Source organism: Dendropsophus ebraccatus, chromosome 4 (assembly GCF_027789765.1).
Source record: "Dendropsophus ebraccatus isolate aDenEbr1 chromosome 4, aDenEbr1.pat, whole genome shotgun sequence".
NCBI lineage: Eukaryota > Metazoa > Chordata > Amphibia > Anura > Hylidae > Dendropsophus > Dendropsophus ebraccatus.
In genome coordinates, this window is record NC_091457.1 from 116,093,904 (window position 1) to 116,113,057 (window position 19,154).

Below are 19,154 nucleotides of genomic sequence, written 5' to 3' on the forward strand. Positions count from 1 at the left end.
GGGGAGCGGGTTGTCAGGTGAGTTTGTGTGTTTGTTTTTTTTAAATACTGCTTAGCATAGAGGAGGAAGGGGGGGGGGGAGCATCTATAATGGGGGGAGAAGAGGGGCCATCTATAATGGGGGGAAGAGAAGGGGGGGCATCTATAATGGGGGGAAGAGAAGGGGGGGCATCTATAATGGGGGGAGAAGAGAGTGCCATCTATAATGGGGGGAAGAGAAGGGGGGGCATCTATAATGGGGGAGAAGAGGGGCCATCTTCAAGGGGGGGAGAGGGGGCTAGCTATAAGGGGAGGGGGTATCTATAAGGGGGGGAGAAGAGGGGGCATCTATAATGGGGAGGAGGAGGGGGCATCTATAATGGGGGGGAGGAGGGGGCATCTATAATGGGGGGGAGGAGGGGGCATCTATAATGGGGGTAGAGGGGTCATCTATAAGGGGAGGGGGTATCTATAAGGGGGGGAGAAGAGGGGGCATCTATAATGGGGGAGAGAGGGGGCATCTATAATGGGGGGGAGGAGGGGGCATCTATAAGGGGAGGGGGTCATCTATAAGGGGAGGGGGCCATCTATAAGTGTAGGGCAAACTGGCTGCAGACACTGGGAGATAGATATATGCACAATTATTATCAGGGCCCCTCAGGTGTCTGTATTGTAGGGGGTCACTTGCATTAGTCACTAGGTGAGAGATATATCTATCTATATACACATCTTGTGGGGGGGTCACTATGGCTGCAGTCAGAAGTCTAGCTCAGTATGTATAGACTGTTGCAAGCTTTTAAAGGGAACCTGTCACCCCCGGTGACGGGGTGACAGGCTCCCAACCCCCCGTTAGAACCCCCTATACTCACCTCATCCCGGGTCCCGCTTCTGGAGGTGGTCAGGTCACGGAGATCTCAGCCGCTGCAGCCCGGCGCGCACACTGAGAGATGAGTCCAACGCTCATAGAGAATGACGGAGTGCTGGACTCTCCCGTCATTCTCTATGAGCGTTGGACTCATCTCTCAGCGCACGCCGGGCTGCAGCGGCTGAGATCTCCGTGACCCGACCATCTTCAGGAGCGGGACCCGGCGCGATGAGGTGAGTATAGGGGGGTTGGGAGCCTGTCACCCCGTCACCGGGGGTGACAGGTTCCCTTTAAGTTCAAGTTCAGAAGAGTAAGCCTCATTAAAAGGCTAGCCAAGTGAAGCTGAAGTACTGAGTCAGACTGTATATGGTTGTCAAGTTGCAAGTTTCCATGTTGAACATTTTCAAACTAAGAAAAGAAAGGATCTAAAGGAGGAGGAGGCTGCCGTGGCCTCTGCACACAGTAAGTCCCATGTAACATAACATTAATTTTACATGGTTTAAAATGTTGGCGACCAAATATTCTATTTGGCGCCTAAATTTTTCAGGTTAGGAGCCAATGGCTCCCAGGTAAATTTTTTAGTCTGGAGCCCTGCTTAGAGCTTTATCCAAGTTCAGCAGCCACCACTAATCAAATGCCGAACGTTCGGGTTCGGATGGACTCGAACCCGAACCTGGTTCGCTCATCTCTAGTTGTATGACTTCAGTATGCATTAGGATACTAATAAAGGGAAATATGAACATAAGAACCCTAGTAGTATATACCTTTAGGCCTTTCTCACTGATTCAAAAGAGAACCTTTGCTGTCTGAACCATTCTGCCATGCTCGCACTGTAACAGCCGTACACAGGATCCTCGGCCACAAGTTGTCACTACATTATACATATGCAGGCGGTGTAGAATATGCTGGTAGATTGGTGCACTGAGGAGCTGGGGACCACCCCAGTGCAACAAACTACCTAACTTACATATTTGGATTATTTATCTATTAGATAAATAATAGAAAAATGACAGAATGGATAGGCAACAGAGGTTATTGTTTGAAACAGCCTGAAAAGGCCTTCGGTACACACCAACAGGTTCATATATACGAAGCCACTATACATTTCTCTTTAAAAAGGTATGCCAACGCCATAGGCTGTATCCATGTTTTCCAGGACTCCCTAGGGCTGAATCCAACTTCTACAGCCACCGGTATTCAAATGCCAAACAATCAGACTAGAGCATGCTGGGGTTAAGCTCATCTCTAATGCCTATGTATACCAGCCACATACGCCCAAACATGGTGTAAACCAACCTTTGCTGTATAAGCAGGACTAGGTCAACATGGCGTCCAGCTTCTGGATGTAAACATTTTCCTTTTAGTGAGAAAGCTCAGATTTTGAAAATAGTGAGGAACTGAAACAAAGTATATAAAAAAAAAACATTTCAGAGCCATTTATTAATCATAATAGGTTTCATTGACATAGAAAACCGTCAAGTTCAATAGCATGCTATATTAAGAGAAAACGAATCCCAATAATAGTCACAATCTGGAATAGTTGTCATACAATATTTTCATTTATTTTCACATAGACGTTCTTAAAATACAAATGGAAGCACAGACAGATGGAGACAGACATTTCCCTTATACAGATGCGGAATTTAAAAGCCTGATCTGTGTAGGTTTGCAAAAGTGAAAGCGCCTTCAAATTAACCAAAGCCTTGTGTAGAAAGGGAGAGCCCCTGCCATTCCTCCGACGTGTCCCTTGCAGTATGGATCATTCTTCCTATAAATTACACCATGCACCTCATGTCCTTGTCTATAGTCCTTCCCATCAGGATTTCCACACGCTGATCACTTTTTCTTCTTTTCCTGAGTACTTGTAAACCAAGAGTCCAGGAGCTTCTTGCTGTAATAAATCTGCCACCCATGAACTTGCACGGCCACAACCATAACCAAGTACAAGACAGATACGGCAGAGAAGCCAAAAATGAAGCGGTAAGCTTTGCCATGCCGGTACAACTGCTGGGCCATGGGGAACATTTCCATACTGCCATAGATCAAGGGGGCAATAGAGAAGAGCCCAGTGCTGATCATAGAGATCACTAAGTAACTGATGTTATTACGAGGGAAGGAGAACAATCCAAAGAGAGAGGGGACGAGACTCAGAAGATACGGGTACTCCCACTGATACGGCATGGCTACCACATCATGGGGTACTAGCTTCATATGGGCCACGACTACTTGGGCTGCCATCAGTAGCCAGATGAGTAGGTGGACATAGATCAGTTTCTTGATTTCATTTTTCAGAGACACGCTGAAATAGAAGGAAAGACAATATTAACAAAGGGCAAATGATACAGAGGTAGAAATGTTTACATCTTATTAACCATTCAAAGTGGTGACAGACCCTCGCTGCTGTTAATGAGCCCCTAAAAGTTCCCTCCATAGCACAAAGCTATATATATCTATATCATAAAAATCAAAGTCAGTCTGTCTGTCTGTCTGTCTGTCTGTCCTCTATAGACTTCCAAACGCCTGAACCGTTTGACCCCAAATTTGGCACACAGATACATTGGGTGCCCGGGAAGGTTATTGCGAAGTTCCCGTCCCCGCCAGATGTAAAGGAGGGGAGGGGGAGGGGAAAGAGCGCTCCATAGAGATAAATGGGAAAATCTCCTCACTGCACACACAGGTGATATAATTAGCTGCAGCAGACACGGCAGTTGGAGCCTTAGCAACCAATAGGATTACTGCTTTCATTTTCACAGGGAGCAATGGTTGCTAGGGAAGCTGCCTCACAACATCCACAGTAATAACTGGTAGACCCCTACTCCATCTATACAGTACATGTATATACAGGACCCCCTACTCCATCTATACAGTACATGTATATACAGGACCCCCTACTCCATCTATACAGAACATGTATATACAGGACCCCCTACTCCATCTATACAGTGCATGTATACAGGACCCCCTACTCCATCTATACAGTACATGTATATACAGGACCCCCTACTCCATCTATACAGTACATGTATATACAGGACCCCCTACTCCATCTATACAGTACATGTATATACAGGACCCCCTACTCCATCTATACAGTACATGTATATACAGGACCCCCTACTCCATCTATACAGTACATGTATATACAGGGCCCCGTACTCCATCCATACAGTACATGTATATACAGGACCCCCTACTCCATCTATACAGTACATGTATATACAGGACCCCCTACTCCATCTATACAGTACATGTATATACAGGACCCCCTACTCCATCTATACAGTACATGTATATACAGGACCCCCTACTCCATCTATACAGTACATGTATATACAGGGCCCCCTACTCCATCTATACAGTACATGTATATACAGGACCCCCTACTCCAACTATACAGGACATGTATATACAGGACCCCTACTCCATCTATACAGTACATGTATATACAGGACCCCCTACTCCATCTATACAGTACAAGTATATACAGGACCCCCTACTCCATCTATACAGTACATGTATATACAGGGCCCCCTACTCATCTATACAGAACATGTATATACAGGACCCCCTACTCCATCTATACAGTACATATATATACAGGGCACAACAGATATACCAAACTGTGACTGGGTAACACTGCTACACCAGACCTGACCAATACCGCCATACTGTGCTGGATAACACTGTCATACCAGACCTGACCAATACCGCCATACTGTGACTGGATAACACTGCCAGACCTGACCAATACCGCCATATTGTGACTGGATAACACCGCCACACCAGACCTGACCAATACCGCCATACTATGACTGGATAACACTGCCACACCAGACCTGACCAATACCGCCATACTGTGACTGGATAACACTGCCACACCAGACCTGACCAATACCGCCATACTCTGACTGGATAACACTGCCACACCAGACCTGACCAATACCGCCATACTGTGACTGGATAACACTGTCATACCAGACCTGACCAATACCGCCATACTGTGACTGGATAACACTGTCATATAAGACCTGACCAATACCGCCATACTGTGACTGGATAACACTGCCATACCAGACCTGACCAATACCGGCAAACTGTGACTGGGTAACACCGCCACACCAGTCCTGACCAATACCACCATACTGTGACTGGATAACACCATCATATCAGACCTGACCGATACTGCCATACTGTGACTGGATAATACTGCTATACTAGACCTGACCAATACCACCATACCGTGACTGGATAACACCGCCACACCAGACCTGACCAATACCGCCATACTGTGACTGGATAACACCCCCATACCAGACATGACCAATACCGACACTCTGTGACTGAATAACACTGCCATACGGGTAAATACAACCCTGCAGGTATACAGGACATTACAGGTATACAGGACCCCAAAACTATACACTACAAGTGCACGGGACCTCCACAAAACTATATACTACAGGTATACAGGACCCCAAACTTTATACTACAGGTATACAGGACCCCAAAACTATATACTACAGGTATACAGGACCTCCACCAACTATATACTTCAGGTATACAGGACCTCCACCAACCAGACACTACAGGTATACAGGACCTACACCAACTCTATAATACAGGTATACAGCACCTTCACCAACTCTATACTACAAGTATACAGGACCCCAAATATACTATAGGTATACAGGAACTCCACCAGCTATATACTACAGGTATATCGGACTCCAAACTATACACTACAGGTATACAGGACCTCCACCAACTCTATACTATAGTTATACAGGACCCTCAAACTATTTACTACAGGTATACAGGACCCCCAAACTATATACTACAGGTATACAGGACCCCCAAACTATATACTACAGGTATACAAGACCTCCACCAATTATACACTACAGGTATCCAGGACCCTCAAACTATAAACTACAGGTATACAAGACCTCCACCAACTATACATTACAGGTATACAGCACCAACTATATACTACAGGTATACAGGACCCCCGAACTATACAGTATAGGTATACAGGACCTTCACCAACTGTACACTGCAGGTATACAGGACCTCCCTCAACTATACACTATAGGTATACAGCCCCCCCAACTATGCACTACAGATATGCGAGACCCCTAAAAACTATACATTGTGGGTATACAGAACCCCTCCAACTATGCACTACAGGTATACACTAATTCCACTGATTAACTCAGATGAAACAATACCTTTAGCTTGGCCTCCTGGGCACCTTAGAACAAATCTAATTAACACACTGACACTTTATACCCGGGCAGCGCTGGGTACATTTTCTAGTATATAATATTAGTCAAAGGATTGTTAGATGTGCTCTCTGTAGAGCCCAGCACCCTTTCACTACCTGTCAACCTCACTAAGCCTCCCTAGGAAGTAGACTGCCAATCTCTCCAAAGGCAAGACAGCGGGATTGAAAACGGCATGGTGCCAATCTACCAATATCTATCCTTCATCAGCCTTTAATGGTGCGTTTACACAGAAAGATTATCTGACAGATTATCTGCCAAAGATTTGAAGCCAAACCCAGGAACAGACTATAAACAGAGATCAGGTCATAAAGGAAAGCCTGTGATTTCTCCTCTTTTCAAATCCACTTCTGGCTTTGGCTTCAAATCTTTGGTAGATAATCTTTCTGTGTAAACGCACTATAAGTTTAGAGCACCCTTGTTGGCTTCTTCCAGCCTGGTACTCATTCACTGTATTATGTGAAGTATTACTGTTTTGTAAGAGGAGCCTCTGTAGGTCACCGGAGGCAGCGTTCAATCAGCAAGAGAAAACCCACACACAGAGCAAATTATAACTACAGCGCCACCAAGTGGTCATGAACATGATTACAATGACTAAACCTGAACAGTGTGACATTCGGTGCAGAATAAGACAGGTGGGCATATATTAGATATGTAATGGATGACACATAGATAGCTTCCTACCTCATTTGATAATGATTGGCCACCCTCTCTCGATGTTGGTAATCACTTCCATCTGTCCCGGTTGCCCGAGGACCTGCACGGGATGCCATTGTTGATGGTCACACCTAAGGGAAACACATGATTATGGGTATGAGCTGATTATAAATATAATATAAACAGATGAACCAGCAGCACTGTTGATTGTATACACTAAAAATGCAGTCAATGGTGCTGCCAGATGAATTCTGTCCTCAACACCAGTTTAAAGGGGAATTATTAGCAGATTAGATGAATCTAAAGTGCTGATAGCCTCCTATAGCGCCAGGGATGCTGAGGAGGAAGGTATGTGTGTAACATTCCTCCTCGGCACTGTTCCTGCACTGTTAGAGTATGTGCACACTACAGAATCCAAGGGAATAACCCGCTGCGGATTCCGCCGCCCGCGCCATAGACTCCATTCTATGCACCATCCACCCAAAGAATGAACCTGTTCATTCTTTGGATGGACAGCAGAATAAGCCTGTGTATAAAATGGAGTCTATGGCAAATGCGGAGATGCTTGTGAGCACGAACAAGAGTTGGAATCCGCAGCGGGGTATCCACCTGGATTCTGTAGTGTGCACATAGTAATCGACGCTCCAGTGCACTGTTAGCAGCACCGCCGCATAATTTGTTCCACCCCCTTCATTGATTATCATTAGAAGGGAGAGGCCAAATGACGCAGCAGTACTTCTAACGTTGCTCCGGAGTGGCGTTTACATTACTTCCTACTTAGCGTCCTGGGTGCTATAAGGGGCTATCAGCAGGTAGTCTTAATAATAGAATGCTGCTTTATTGCTGGGCTTTTGCTGCTTTATTTCCTGTCTCTTCTGCAAAAAAATAAAATAAATAAATTGTCTGAAGTCTAGTGTTAGCAGAAAGCCAATAGTAAAATATATCCTATGCTTTTTTTCTTGTTGCATTTGATTGCTTTGCATTTTAGGGCCTCAGCAGAACATATAAAACGACAGAGAGAAAAGGATGTTAAAAACACAACTTAAAGCCACCCAGGGGCTTAAGGGTAGAAACACACACCGGATCCGCAGCGGATTTCATGCTGCGAATTCGCGGATCGCTTTCCTTTAATTTTCATTGCAATTACATACTCGCAGTGGGATTGACATCCTGCTACCAGTATGTAAGTGACAGCCCACTTAACATCCCCCCACCCTCCAGCATACATTACCTACTCCACCCTACGGCTTGCTTTAGGGGTTCCCGGCTGGGTGGCCCAGCCACTGATTGACTGAGCGGGACGTCCAGTCGCCGGGAGTCCCAGAAGCAAGCCAGAGCGTGGAATGCACGTAGTGTAGTAGTGCGGTGTTCAAAAATTATTCACTAAATAACACACATTACAAAGTTATACAACTTTGTAATGTGTGTTATGTAAGTGAATGGTGCCCTTCCCCGTGTCCCCCCACCCCGGAAGTGTGGTGCAGTATACTCACCAGATTACTGTCGACCGCGGCCGCCATCTTGGGTCGAGTGACATCATCTTTGGGAGGCTGGCCAGCCAGACCGCTCAGCTGCGATTGGCTGAGCATAACTGTGCTTTGCCAATCTGGCTGAAGACGCAGCGGCCGGCATGATGGACAGCTAGAGCGGTCCACCTGGCCGGCCTCCCGACAATGACGTCACTCGACCCAAGATGGCGGTCGGGGGTCGACAGTAATCCAGTGAGTATACTGCACCACACTTCCGGGGGTGGGGGCCATTCACTTACATTACAAAGTTATACAACTTTGTAATGTGTGTTATTTAGTGAATAATTTTTAAACACTGCACTACCCCTTTAAGGGGGCTGTCACTTACATACTGTACTGGTAGCGGGATGTCAATGGCATTGAAAATGACAGGCAAGGGATCAGCAGCGGATTTCGCAGCATGCAATCCTCTGTGTGTTTCTAACCTAAAGGGGTATTCCACCTGAGATAAAAAAAAAATGAAATGCTCCAAAACCCATTTGTTCTTACTCACAAAGCCCCCTGACCTAGGTAGCAGGAGGGGCGGGTAATGGAGGAGGAGGCTGCAGCACAGGAGGGAGCCGATATCCGATTACCAGGGGGGTCTAGGTAGCAGGCACTGTTTACCGGGGCAATCCAGAACTCACAGATGATGCAGAAGACAGCTCCTGGGGGCTAGGTTACAAAGTCACCAGACAGCTAACCCTGCCCCCAGAGAGAACATCACATGGAGTGGGGAGAGGGAGCAGCGCATTGTCGGACTGGACCCAAAGCAGAAGATTTCAAAAGTCCAGAGAGGGCAAGTATGAGAGAAAAACAGGGAAAGGGCGCATACATGTTATACATGTGTATTAGATAGAGAATGTTATTGGAAAGGGGGATTGCTTAGAATATTGTTTTTGTTACCCAGATGACCCCTTTAAAAGGGGCATCCTATAAAGCATTTCTCATCGGGGGTATTTTTCTTTACTGGTTAACACCTCAATAGGTAGGCCCTATGAATACCCTTCTGACCCACCTACCACCCCCTTAGTAACCACGCTCACCACTGCGGGAAATCACCTGGCTCCTGTCTGCACACCTCAAAAGCAGTTACTTGATGATGACCATTCAAATAGCAGCTAGTAATGTAATAAATTACCACGTTAGCGAGAATGATGGCTGACGGAGAAAAACCAAGAGTAGCCCCTCCCCCTACTCCATTATGTGCATCTGTTCTTATGCATAAGGAGCTCCGGGAATGTTCTCATGGGAAATGCAGCTCTGATGAAAAGAACTCCCCAATACCAGCAGGGAATTTGATCTGCACATTTCAGTGCACATTTTGATGGGATTTTTAAGCACCTTTTTTTAATTGAAATCATTGTAATATTTTTATTTTTTTCCTAAAATGTGTGGACTGTGACGCAGTGATTATATATAGCTTTGAATAAAATGTACTAATTTATTATACCTTAGTCTTTATATATGACGTAACATCTGTTTCTGGAAGTTGGTTTAATATGTGACTAATGTAGCATATATATTTTTAGCAGTGCATATCCTTGCATCATATTTATGCATATGGTCCTTGCTCATGTGAACAAACCTGTAGGGTGCTATGACACCGCTCTTATCCAATCTGGATCAGAGTTTGGAAAATCCACAATGGATTAGGGCCCTATTACATGAGGGATAATCGGCCAAATCAGGCCAAACAGGACGATTATCGCTGTGTAAGGGTGCCTTTACACAGACAGATTTTTGAAGTCAAAGCCAGAAACAGACTATAAACAGGGTACAGTTCATAAAATGAATCAATTCCTGGTTTTGGCTTTAAAAATCTGTCAGATAAATCTCTCTGTGTAAACACATCCTAATAAAGAGAATGATCAGCCAATGAAATGATCGTTGGCCGATCGTCTCTTTAGATCAAGACCTAAAATTTTCGGGAGTACAGCTGCAGAGACCGGGGAAGGCCCAAGGACACCGGGGAATGTGGTAAGGTATGTGAATACTTTATTTTACACTAGACAAGGGCAGCACGGACATTTCTGCCCAATGATCGGCCTGTGTAATTGCTCAGTAAATAAGCACCGATCTAGCAGATCAGCAGTCGTTTACACTTAATGATCGGGCCTTTACAGTACCAGCATTGTGAATGAGATTTTTAGTACTCTCTCTCACACGTTATGGATAAACCTGCACAAAACCTCACTCCATTCTTTTTTGTGGATCCACGGCAAGATCACTGTGGATTTTCCCCACTGACTTTGATGGGGAAGTCAAAAGCTAGACAGAATCTGCAGTTTTGGAGATACGGGAGGAAAATCTGCACCGGATTCTTGGTTTTCAGAATGTACAAACCTGTAGATATATTCGCAAAACCACAACAAATGAAAGATTGGTGCAGATTTACATGCGGGTGCGCTGTGGACCAGTCCTGTGTGATGAGTACAATTCCTTTATGGCCCCTTACAGATGTAGCAGAGCCTAACCTGTCACTTGATGCTTTTGTGCATGCCACTAATGCACAGACTTAAAAGGGTTTCTGCATATTCAGCATTAGAGAAGAGGCCCTTCTCCTGACCTCCATATTCCCTTACAAGCAGCGACCACTGCTCTGGCAGACTACGGCCCTCCATGTGTTATACAGATTCTCATTAGGAGGTAACAGTAGCCGGGGGTTCCACTGATAATGTCCAGGGGGGGGGGGGGGGGGGGGGTCTGAAGTGCTAAACCCACTGTGGCCGACGTACATGATGAGAACCTTTAAGAACACAGAAGGTTTTTCTGCAGTCCTATGGAAGACCACAAAAATAACACAGAATACTGCATGTTATCCTGTATATACTATGTATAAGGACAGAGCTGCCTGCACGTTACATTGTATATACGGACAGCGGTGCCTGCACCGTATACACATATATTGCCTATCCTTGCACAACTCTACTAGGTGAGTGTAACTCATCCTTCTCCCTTTTAATGATTGGTATTCCTGACCTACTACACCAGGAGGCACCCCCACCCTCTCTCTTTTTGCGTTTCCTTTGTATACACATATAAGGACAGGTATATATGCACGGTATACTGTATATACTATATATAAGGACGGTGGTGCCTGTAGGTATACTGTATATAGTGTACCTAATATATATATGGACAGTGGTACCTGCACAGTATACTGTACATACTATGTATAACAGGGGTGGGGAACCTTTTCCATGTCGAGGGCCGGTCGGGCCTTAATAAAATCATTCGAGGGCCGCACTCAATGTTATACCATGCGCGGCAGTTAGTAGCGGGGGTTTGCAGCACCCGAACAAGGCAAAGTATTGTTCCCCTAATGCCCCTGCTATTGTAGTTAACCCTCTGTGATGCCCCTTGTACCTTAGTAATCCTTAGTGATGCCCCTGGTAGCCTAGTTAACCCCCCAGCCATGTCCCTGGTGGCATAGTTAACCCCCCCAGTCATGTCCCTGGTAGCCTAGTTAACTCCTCAGTCATGTCCCTGGTGGCCTAGTTAACTCCTCAGTCATGTCCCTGGTGGCCTAGTTAACCCCCCAGCCATGTCCCTGGTGGCCTAGTTAACCCCCCAGTCATGTCCCTGGTAGCCTAGTTAACCCCCCTAGCCATGTCCCTGGTAGCCTAGTTACCCCCCCCCCCCCCACAGTCATGTCCCTGGTAGCCTAGTTAACCTTCCCCAGTCATGTCCCTGGTAGCCTAGTTACCCCCCCCCCCAGTCATGTCCCTGGTAGCCTAGTTAACCCCCCCCCCCCAGTCATGTCCCTGGTGGCCTAGTTAAACCCCCCCCCCCAGTCATGTCCCTGGTGGCCTAGTTAAACCCCCCCCCCCCCAGTCATGTCCCTGGTAGCCTAGTTAACCCCCCCCCCCCCCCAGTCATGTCCCTGGTGGCCTAGATAAACCCCCCCCCCCCAGTCATGTCCCTGGTAGCCTAGTTAACCCCCAGTGTCTGCCCCAAATGAAAAAAATAAACATCCCACTCACCTTTCCTCCGCTCCCACGCTGTCCAGGTCCTCTTCTCCCTCCTCTCTTCTGTGCCGGTCTTCTCCTGCAGGCGGCGCGCGATGAAATGACGTCATCGCGCGCGGCCCGCAGGAGTCAGAAGACGTGCGCCGCGCTAGGGGGGGCAGGAGCCGGCATACAACACATCTTCCTGTGTCTGTGCCAGCTCCTGCCCCCCCTAGCGCGGCGCACGTCACAAGAGGGCAGGAGACAGAAGATGTGCACCGCTCTGAGGGGAAGGAGCCGGCACTCACAGCATCCTCCTGGCAGCTGTCACAGACACAGGAGGATGCCCTGTGTGTCGGCTCCTTCTCCTCCAGAGCGGCGCATGTCACAGGGGAGCCGCGGGCCACATCCGGAGGTGTCAGGGGCCGGATGCGGCCCGCGGGCCGGAGGTTCCCCACCCCTGATGTATAAGGACAGAGAAGCCTGCACATTACACTATATAAGGACAGAGAAGCCTGCACATTACACTGTATATACGGTACATACAGACAGAGCTGCCCGCACAGTATACTGTATATAAGGACAGAGCTGCTCGCACATTACACTGTGTGTAAATATTTATATATATATATATATATATATATATATATATAATATTTACACACAGTGTAATGTGCGAGCAGCTCTGTCCTTATATACAGTATACTGTGCGGGCAGCTCTGTCTGTATGTACCGTATATAAAGTGTAACGTGCAGGCAGCTCTGTCCTTATATACAGTGTAATGTGCAGGCTGCTCTGTCCTTATATATAGTATGTACAGTGTATACAGTATACCGTGCAGGCACCACCGTCCTTATATATAGTATGTACAGTATACCGTGCAGGCAGCTCTGTCATTATATAAAGTATGTACAGTATACCGTGCAGGCAGCTCTGTCCTTATATACAGACAGAGCTGCCCGCACAGTATACTGTATATAAGGACAGAGCTGCCCGCACGTTACACTGTATATACTAATATATATATACATATATATATATATATATATATATATATATATATATATATATATAATGACAGTGGTGCCTGCACGGTATACTGTACATACTATATATAAGGACAGTGCTGCCCGCACGTTACACTGTATATACTAATATATATACTATATATATATATATATATATAATGACAGTGGTGCCTGCACGGTATACTGTACATACTATATATAAGGACAGTGCTGCCTGCACGGTATACTGTATACACTGTACATACTAAATATAAGGAGGGTGGTGCCTGCACGCTATACAGTATATAAGGACAGTGGTGCCTGCACGCAGGGCTCCAGACTAAAAAATTTACCTGGGAGCCATTGGCTCCTAACCTGAAAAATTTAGGCGCCAAATAGAATATTTGGTCGCCAACATTTTAAACCATGTAAAATTAATGTTATTTTACATGGGACTTACTGTGTGCTGAGGCCACGGCAGCCTCCTCCTCCTTTAGATCCTTTCTTTTCTTAGTTTGAAAACGTTCAACATGGAAACTTGCAACTTGACAACCATATACAGTCTGACTCAGTACTTCAGCTTCACTTGGCTAGCCTTTTAATGAGGCTTACTCTTCTGAACTTGAACTTAAAGGGAACCTGTCGACCCCCGTGCCGGGGTGACAGGCTCCCAACCCCCCGTTAGAACCCCCTATACTCACCTCATCGCGCCGGGTCCCGCTTCTGAAGATGGCCGGGTCACGGAGATCTCAGCCGCTGTAGCCCGGCGTGCGCTGAGAGATGAGTCCAACGCTCATAGAGAATGACGGGAGAGTCCAGCGCTCCGTCATTCTCTATGAGCGTTGGACTCATCTCTCAGTGTGCGCGCCGGACTGCAGCGGCTGAGATCTCCGTGACCCGACCATCTTCAGAAGCGGAACCCGGCGCGATGAGGTGAGTATAGGGGGTTCTAACGGGGGGTTGGGAGCCTGTCACCCCGTCACCGAGGGTGACAGGTTCCCTTTAAAAGCTTGCAACAGTCTATACATACTGAGCTAGACTTATGACTGCAGCCATAGTGACCCCCCACAAGATGTGTATATAGATAGATATATCTCTCACCTAGTGACTAATGCAAGTGACCCCCTACAATACAGACACCTGAGGGGCCCTGATAATAATAATTGTGCTTATATCTATCTCCCAGTGTCTGCAGCCAGTTTGCCCTACACTTATAGATGGCCCCCTCCTTTTATAGATGCCCCCTCCTCCCCCATTATAGATGCCCCCTCTTCTCCCCCCCTTATAGATACCCCCTCCCCTTATAGATGGCCCCCTCTCCCCCCATTATAGATGCCCCCCCTTCTTTTCCCCCCATTATAGATGCCCCCCTTTCTCTTCCCCCCATTATAGATGCCCCCCCCTTTCCTCTATGCTAAGCAGTATTTAAAAAAAATAAACACACAAACTCACCTGACAACCCGCTCCCCCGGTGATCCTCCTCTTCTTCAGGCGCTGTCCCCGGCTGATGCGCGGCTGCCGGGGGTGTCCCATCCTATCCCCGGCAGCGCGGCGCGTCGGTGAGCTCCCTGTACGCCGGGGCTGTGACTTCTGACACAGGAAGCGTCTCTGACGTGCGCTTCCTGTGCCGGAAGTAAGGGCCCCAGGCAGCTCACTGATGCGCCGCGCTGCCGGGGATAGGATGGGACACCCCCGGCAGCTGCGCATCAGCCGGGGATACTTAAAGAGACAGCGCGCCGCCGCCGGGGCCAGATTAATAAATCTGGGCGCCATTTGCAAAATGTCAGTCGCATTGGCGACCATTTTGGTCGCCATCAGGAGCCCTGGCACGCTATACAGTATATAAGGACGGTGGTGCCTGCGCGCTATACAGTATATGAGGACGGTGGTGCCTGCACGCTACACAGTATATAAGGACGGTGGTGCCTGCACGCTACACAGTATATAAGGACGGTGGTGCCTGCACGCTACACAGTATATAAGGACGGTGGTGCCTGCACGCTACACAGTATATAAGGACGGTGGTGCCTGCACGCTACACAGTATATAAGGACGGTGGTGGCTGCACGCTACACAGTATATAAGGACGGTGGTGCCTGCACGCTATACAGTATATAAGGACGGTGGTGCCTGCACGCTATACAGTATATAAGGACGGTGGTGCCTGCACGCTATACAGTATATAAGGACGGTGGTGCCTGCACGCTATACAGTATATAAGGACGGTGGTGCCTGCACGCTATACAGTATATAAGGACGGTGGTGCCTGCACGCTATACAGTATATAAGGACAGTGGTGCCTGCACGCTATACAGTATATAAGGACAGTGGTGCTTGCACGCTATACAGTATATAAGGACAGTGGTGGCTGCACGCTATACAGTATATAAGGACAGTGGTGCCTGCACGCTATACAGTATATAAGGACAGTGGTGCCTGCACGCTATACAGTATATAAGGACAGTGGTGCCTGCACGCTATACAGTATATAAGGACGGTGGTGCCTGCACGCTATACAGTATATAAGGACGGTGGTGCCTGCACGCTATACAGTATATAAGGACGGTGGTGCCTGCACGCTATACAGTATATAAGGACGGTGGTGCCTGCACGCTATACAGTATATAAGGACGGTGGTGCCTGCACGCTATACAGTATATAAGGACGGTGGTGCCTGCACGCTATACAGTATATAAGGACGGTGGTGCCTGCACGCTATACAGTATATAAGGACAGTGGTGCCTGCACGCTATACAGTATATAAGGACGGTGGTGTCTGCACGCTATACAGTATATAAGGACGGTGGTGCCTGCACGCTATACAGTATATAAGGACAGTGGTGCCTGCACGCTATACAGTATATAAGGACAGTGGTGCCTGCACGCTATACAGTATATAAGGACAGTGGTGCCTGCACGCTATACAGTATATAAGGACGGTGGTGCCTGCACGCTATACAGTATATAAGGACGGTGGTGCCTGCACGCTATACAGTATATAAGGACGGTGGTGCCTGCAGGTATACAGTATATAAGGACGGTGGTGCCTGCACGCTATACAGTATATAAGGACGGTGGTGCCTGCACGCTATACAGTATATAAGGACGGTGGTGCCTGCACGCTATACAGTATATAAGGACGGTGGTGCCTGCACGCTATACAGTATATAAGGACGGTGGTGCCTGCACGCTATACAGTATATAAGGACGGTGGTGCCTGCACGCTATACAGTATATAAGGACGGTGGTGCCTGCACGCTATACAGTATATAAGGACTGTGGTGCCTGCACGCTATACAGTATATAAGGACAGTGGTGCCTGCACGCTATACAGTATATAAGGACAGTGGTGCCTGCACGCTATACAGTATATAAGGACGGTGGTGCCTGCACGCTATACAGTATATAAGGACAGTGGTGCCTGCACGCTATACAGTATATAAGGACAGTGGTGCCTGCACGCTATACAGTATATAAGGACAGTGGTGCCTGCACGCTATACAGTATATAAGGACAGTGGTGCCTGCACGCTATACAGTATATAAGGACGGTGGTGCCTGCACGCTATACAGTATATAAGGACGGTGGTGCCTGCAGGTATACAGTATATAAGGACGGTGGTGCCTGCACGCTATACAGTATATAAGGACGGTGGTGCCTGCACGCTATACAGTATATAATGACGGTGGTGCCTGCACGCTATACAGTATATAAGGACAGTGGTGCCTGCACGCTATACAGTATATAAGGACAGTGGTGCCTGCACGCTATACAGTATATAAGGACTGTGGTGCCTGCACGCTATACAGTATATAAGGACGGTGGTGCCTGCACGCTATACAGTATATAAGGACAGTGGTGCCTGCACGCTATACAGTATATAAGGACAGTGGTGCCTGCACGCTATACAGTATATAACACACGCATGTCCAGTCGCAGCTGCAGCCCGGCACACTGCACAGCAGGGATACATCGTCCACCCCGCGGCCTCCTGCATTCCCCAATGTCGCTTCCCTGCACTAGCCGCCTGGTTACACGGACACCGACTCACCTTACACCTTCCTCCCGACACAATGGCTCAGTCAGCGTTGGACCATGACCACTTCCGGTTCCCGTACAGCGCCATATTGGTACTCCGGAAGTGGTAAGGCGCCATCTTGCTGCTCCCGGAAGTAGCTGTCTTCTGTAGTGTATCCGTAACTGGAATGGGTTGACTTCTGTTTTCTATGGTTTAAGTTATTTATAGCGAATAAAATCACATGGCACTGCCCAGCCAGTGGTAGGACACTGAGACGTTTAACCTACACCTTAAAGGGTTTGACTCTTTAGTAGAGGTGAAGGCAACTGGAGCATTCTCCACGATCTAATCATGCTCCAGTTAAGCTCATCTTTACCAGACACTTGTAAATATAGGATAGGGGGTCCTCAGATCTGGACCCCTGTGTATTACACACTTGTAAGACTATTCTGCAGGAATTATATTCAGTCCTGTGCGAAGGAAAAACAAAAACACATCTTTTCTCTGGATCCCACTGTAAGAAAAAATGCAGGCCTTTAAACAGTTCCAACCAGCAAACAAACAGAAACCAGACAACTTTATGGTTATGTTTAATGTATATGTTGGAAATTTCTTAATGGATATGGTAAATGTGGTGTGAAAACAGCAGAGAGCTATAGTCACTGGGTAATACAACATTTATGACTGTGAATTGCAAGTTAAAGGGGTTAATCAGGTTTAGAGAAAAAAAAATAATAACACAGCAACTTTCTTGTAAAAACAGCACCACCTCTGTCCTCACGTTGTCTGTGGTAATTCAATTTGGCTCCATTTACTTCAGAGGAACCAAGCTGCAAAACTACACCCAAACTGAAGACTAGAGAGGTGCGGTTTCTGGGAGAAAGAAACCATGTGTACAACCCATTTCAGAGGTTTCTGATAAGAATGGGGCTACAGAGTTCAGCACTTTATACTTCACTCATATACCATTTATGTGTAAAAGAAAAAAAACTGCACCTGATTTTTTGTTTTCAAAAGTATTCGCAAAACCACAACAAATCAAAGATTGGTGCAGATTTACATGTGGGTGCACTGTGGACCAGTCCTGTGTGATGGGGGGAAAACAAACATTGTAGATTTCATTACTGACTACCAGCTTACATCTGGACACAACATTTTCGGGAGAAATCTCTCCATGTGATGTTCCACAAAACCACCATGTAAGGCCCTCATGGCCCACCAACAGGTCAGGATTTGAGGATCTCTCATACAAAGAACACCTCTGATAGTATAATTATATACTGTGTCATACTAAGGGTCCATTTGCACAGAAAGCTTATCCAACAGATTATCTGCCAAAGATTTGAAGCCAAAGCCAGGAATGGATTTGAAGAGGCCAAATCTCAGTCTTTCCTTTATGACCTGATCTCTGTTTATAGTCTTTCTGGCTTTGGCTTCAAATCTTTGGCAGATAATCTCTCTGTGTAAATGGACCCTAAGGAAATCCTCAAAACACCTGTTGGTGGCCACAAGGACTGGGACTGTGAAGCACTGGTCTAGAAAAAAAAAAAAGTACACACTAATGTGAGACTCAGTACATTAATTTTAATGTTAAAGGTGATATTCAGGGATAAAAAAAAAGTGTTTGTGGCTAAGAGTAAAAGATTAAAAATATAAAAAATAACCTATACTTACCTGCTATGATCCTCACGTGGTTGCAACACCCAGTCCCCTCGGTTACATCCTGATTGCAAATGACGCACCCAGATGCCCTGCTCAGTTATTCACTGACAGAGTTGGGACCCCACTGTGATTGACTGAGCAGTAGATGAGTGCAACTCATGTTTGAGTCTGCTCGCTCTGCATTTATATACCTGTGGCTGATGAAACGGGAGTCAGCCCTAGGAAA

The 19,154-nt window shown here is 46.8% G+C and overlaps 1 protein-coding gene across 1 annotated transcript; it reads right to left on the reverse strand.

Moving 5' to 3' along the window:
* Window positions 1-2,380: 2,380 nt before the first annotated feature.
* On the reverse strand, window positions 2,381-17,385 carry JAGN1 (jagunal homolog 1). The gene is made up of 3 exons (XM_069968748.1): window positions 17,300-17,385; window positions 6,810-6,913; window positions 2,381-3,142 (listed from the first exon to the last, which is right to left on the reverse strand). The coding sequence occupies exons 2-3, from the start codon at window positions 6,896-6,898 to the stop codon at window positions 2,680-2,682; spliced, it is 552 nt and encodes a 183-aa protein (XP_069824849.1). The 5' UTR covers window positions 6,899-6,913; window positions 17,300-17,385; the 3' UTR covers window positions 2,381-2,679.
* Between the last annotated feature and the right edge of the window lie 1,769 nt (window positions 17,386-19,154).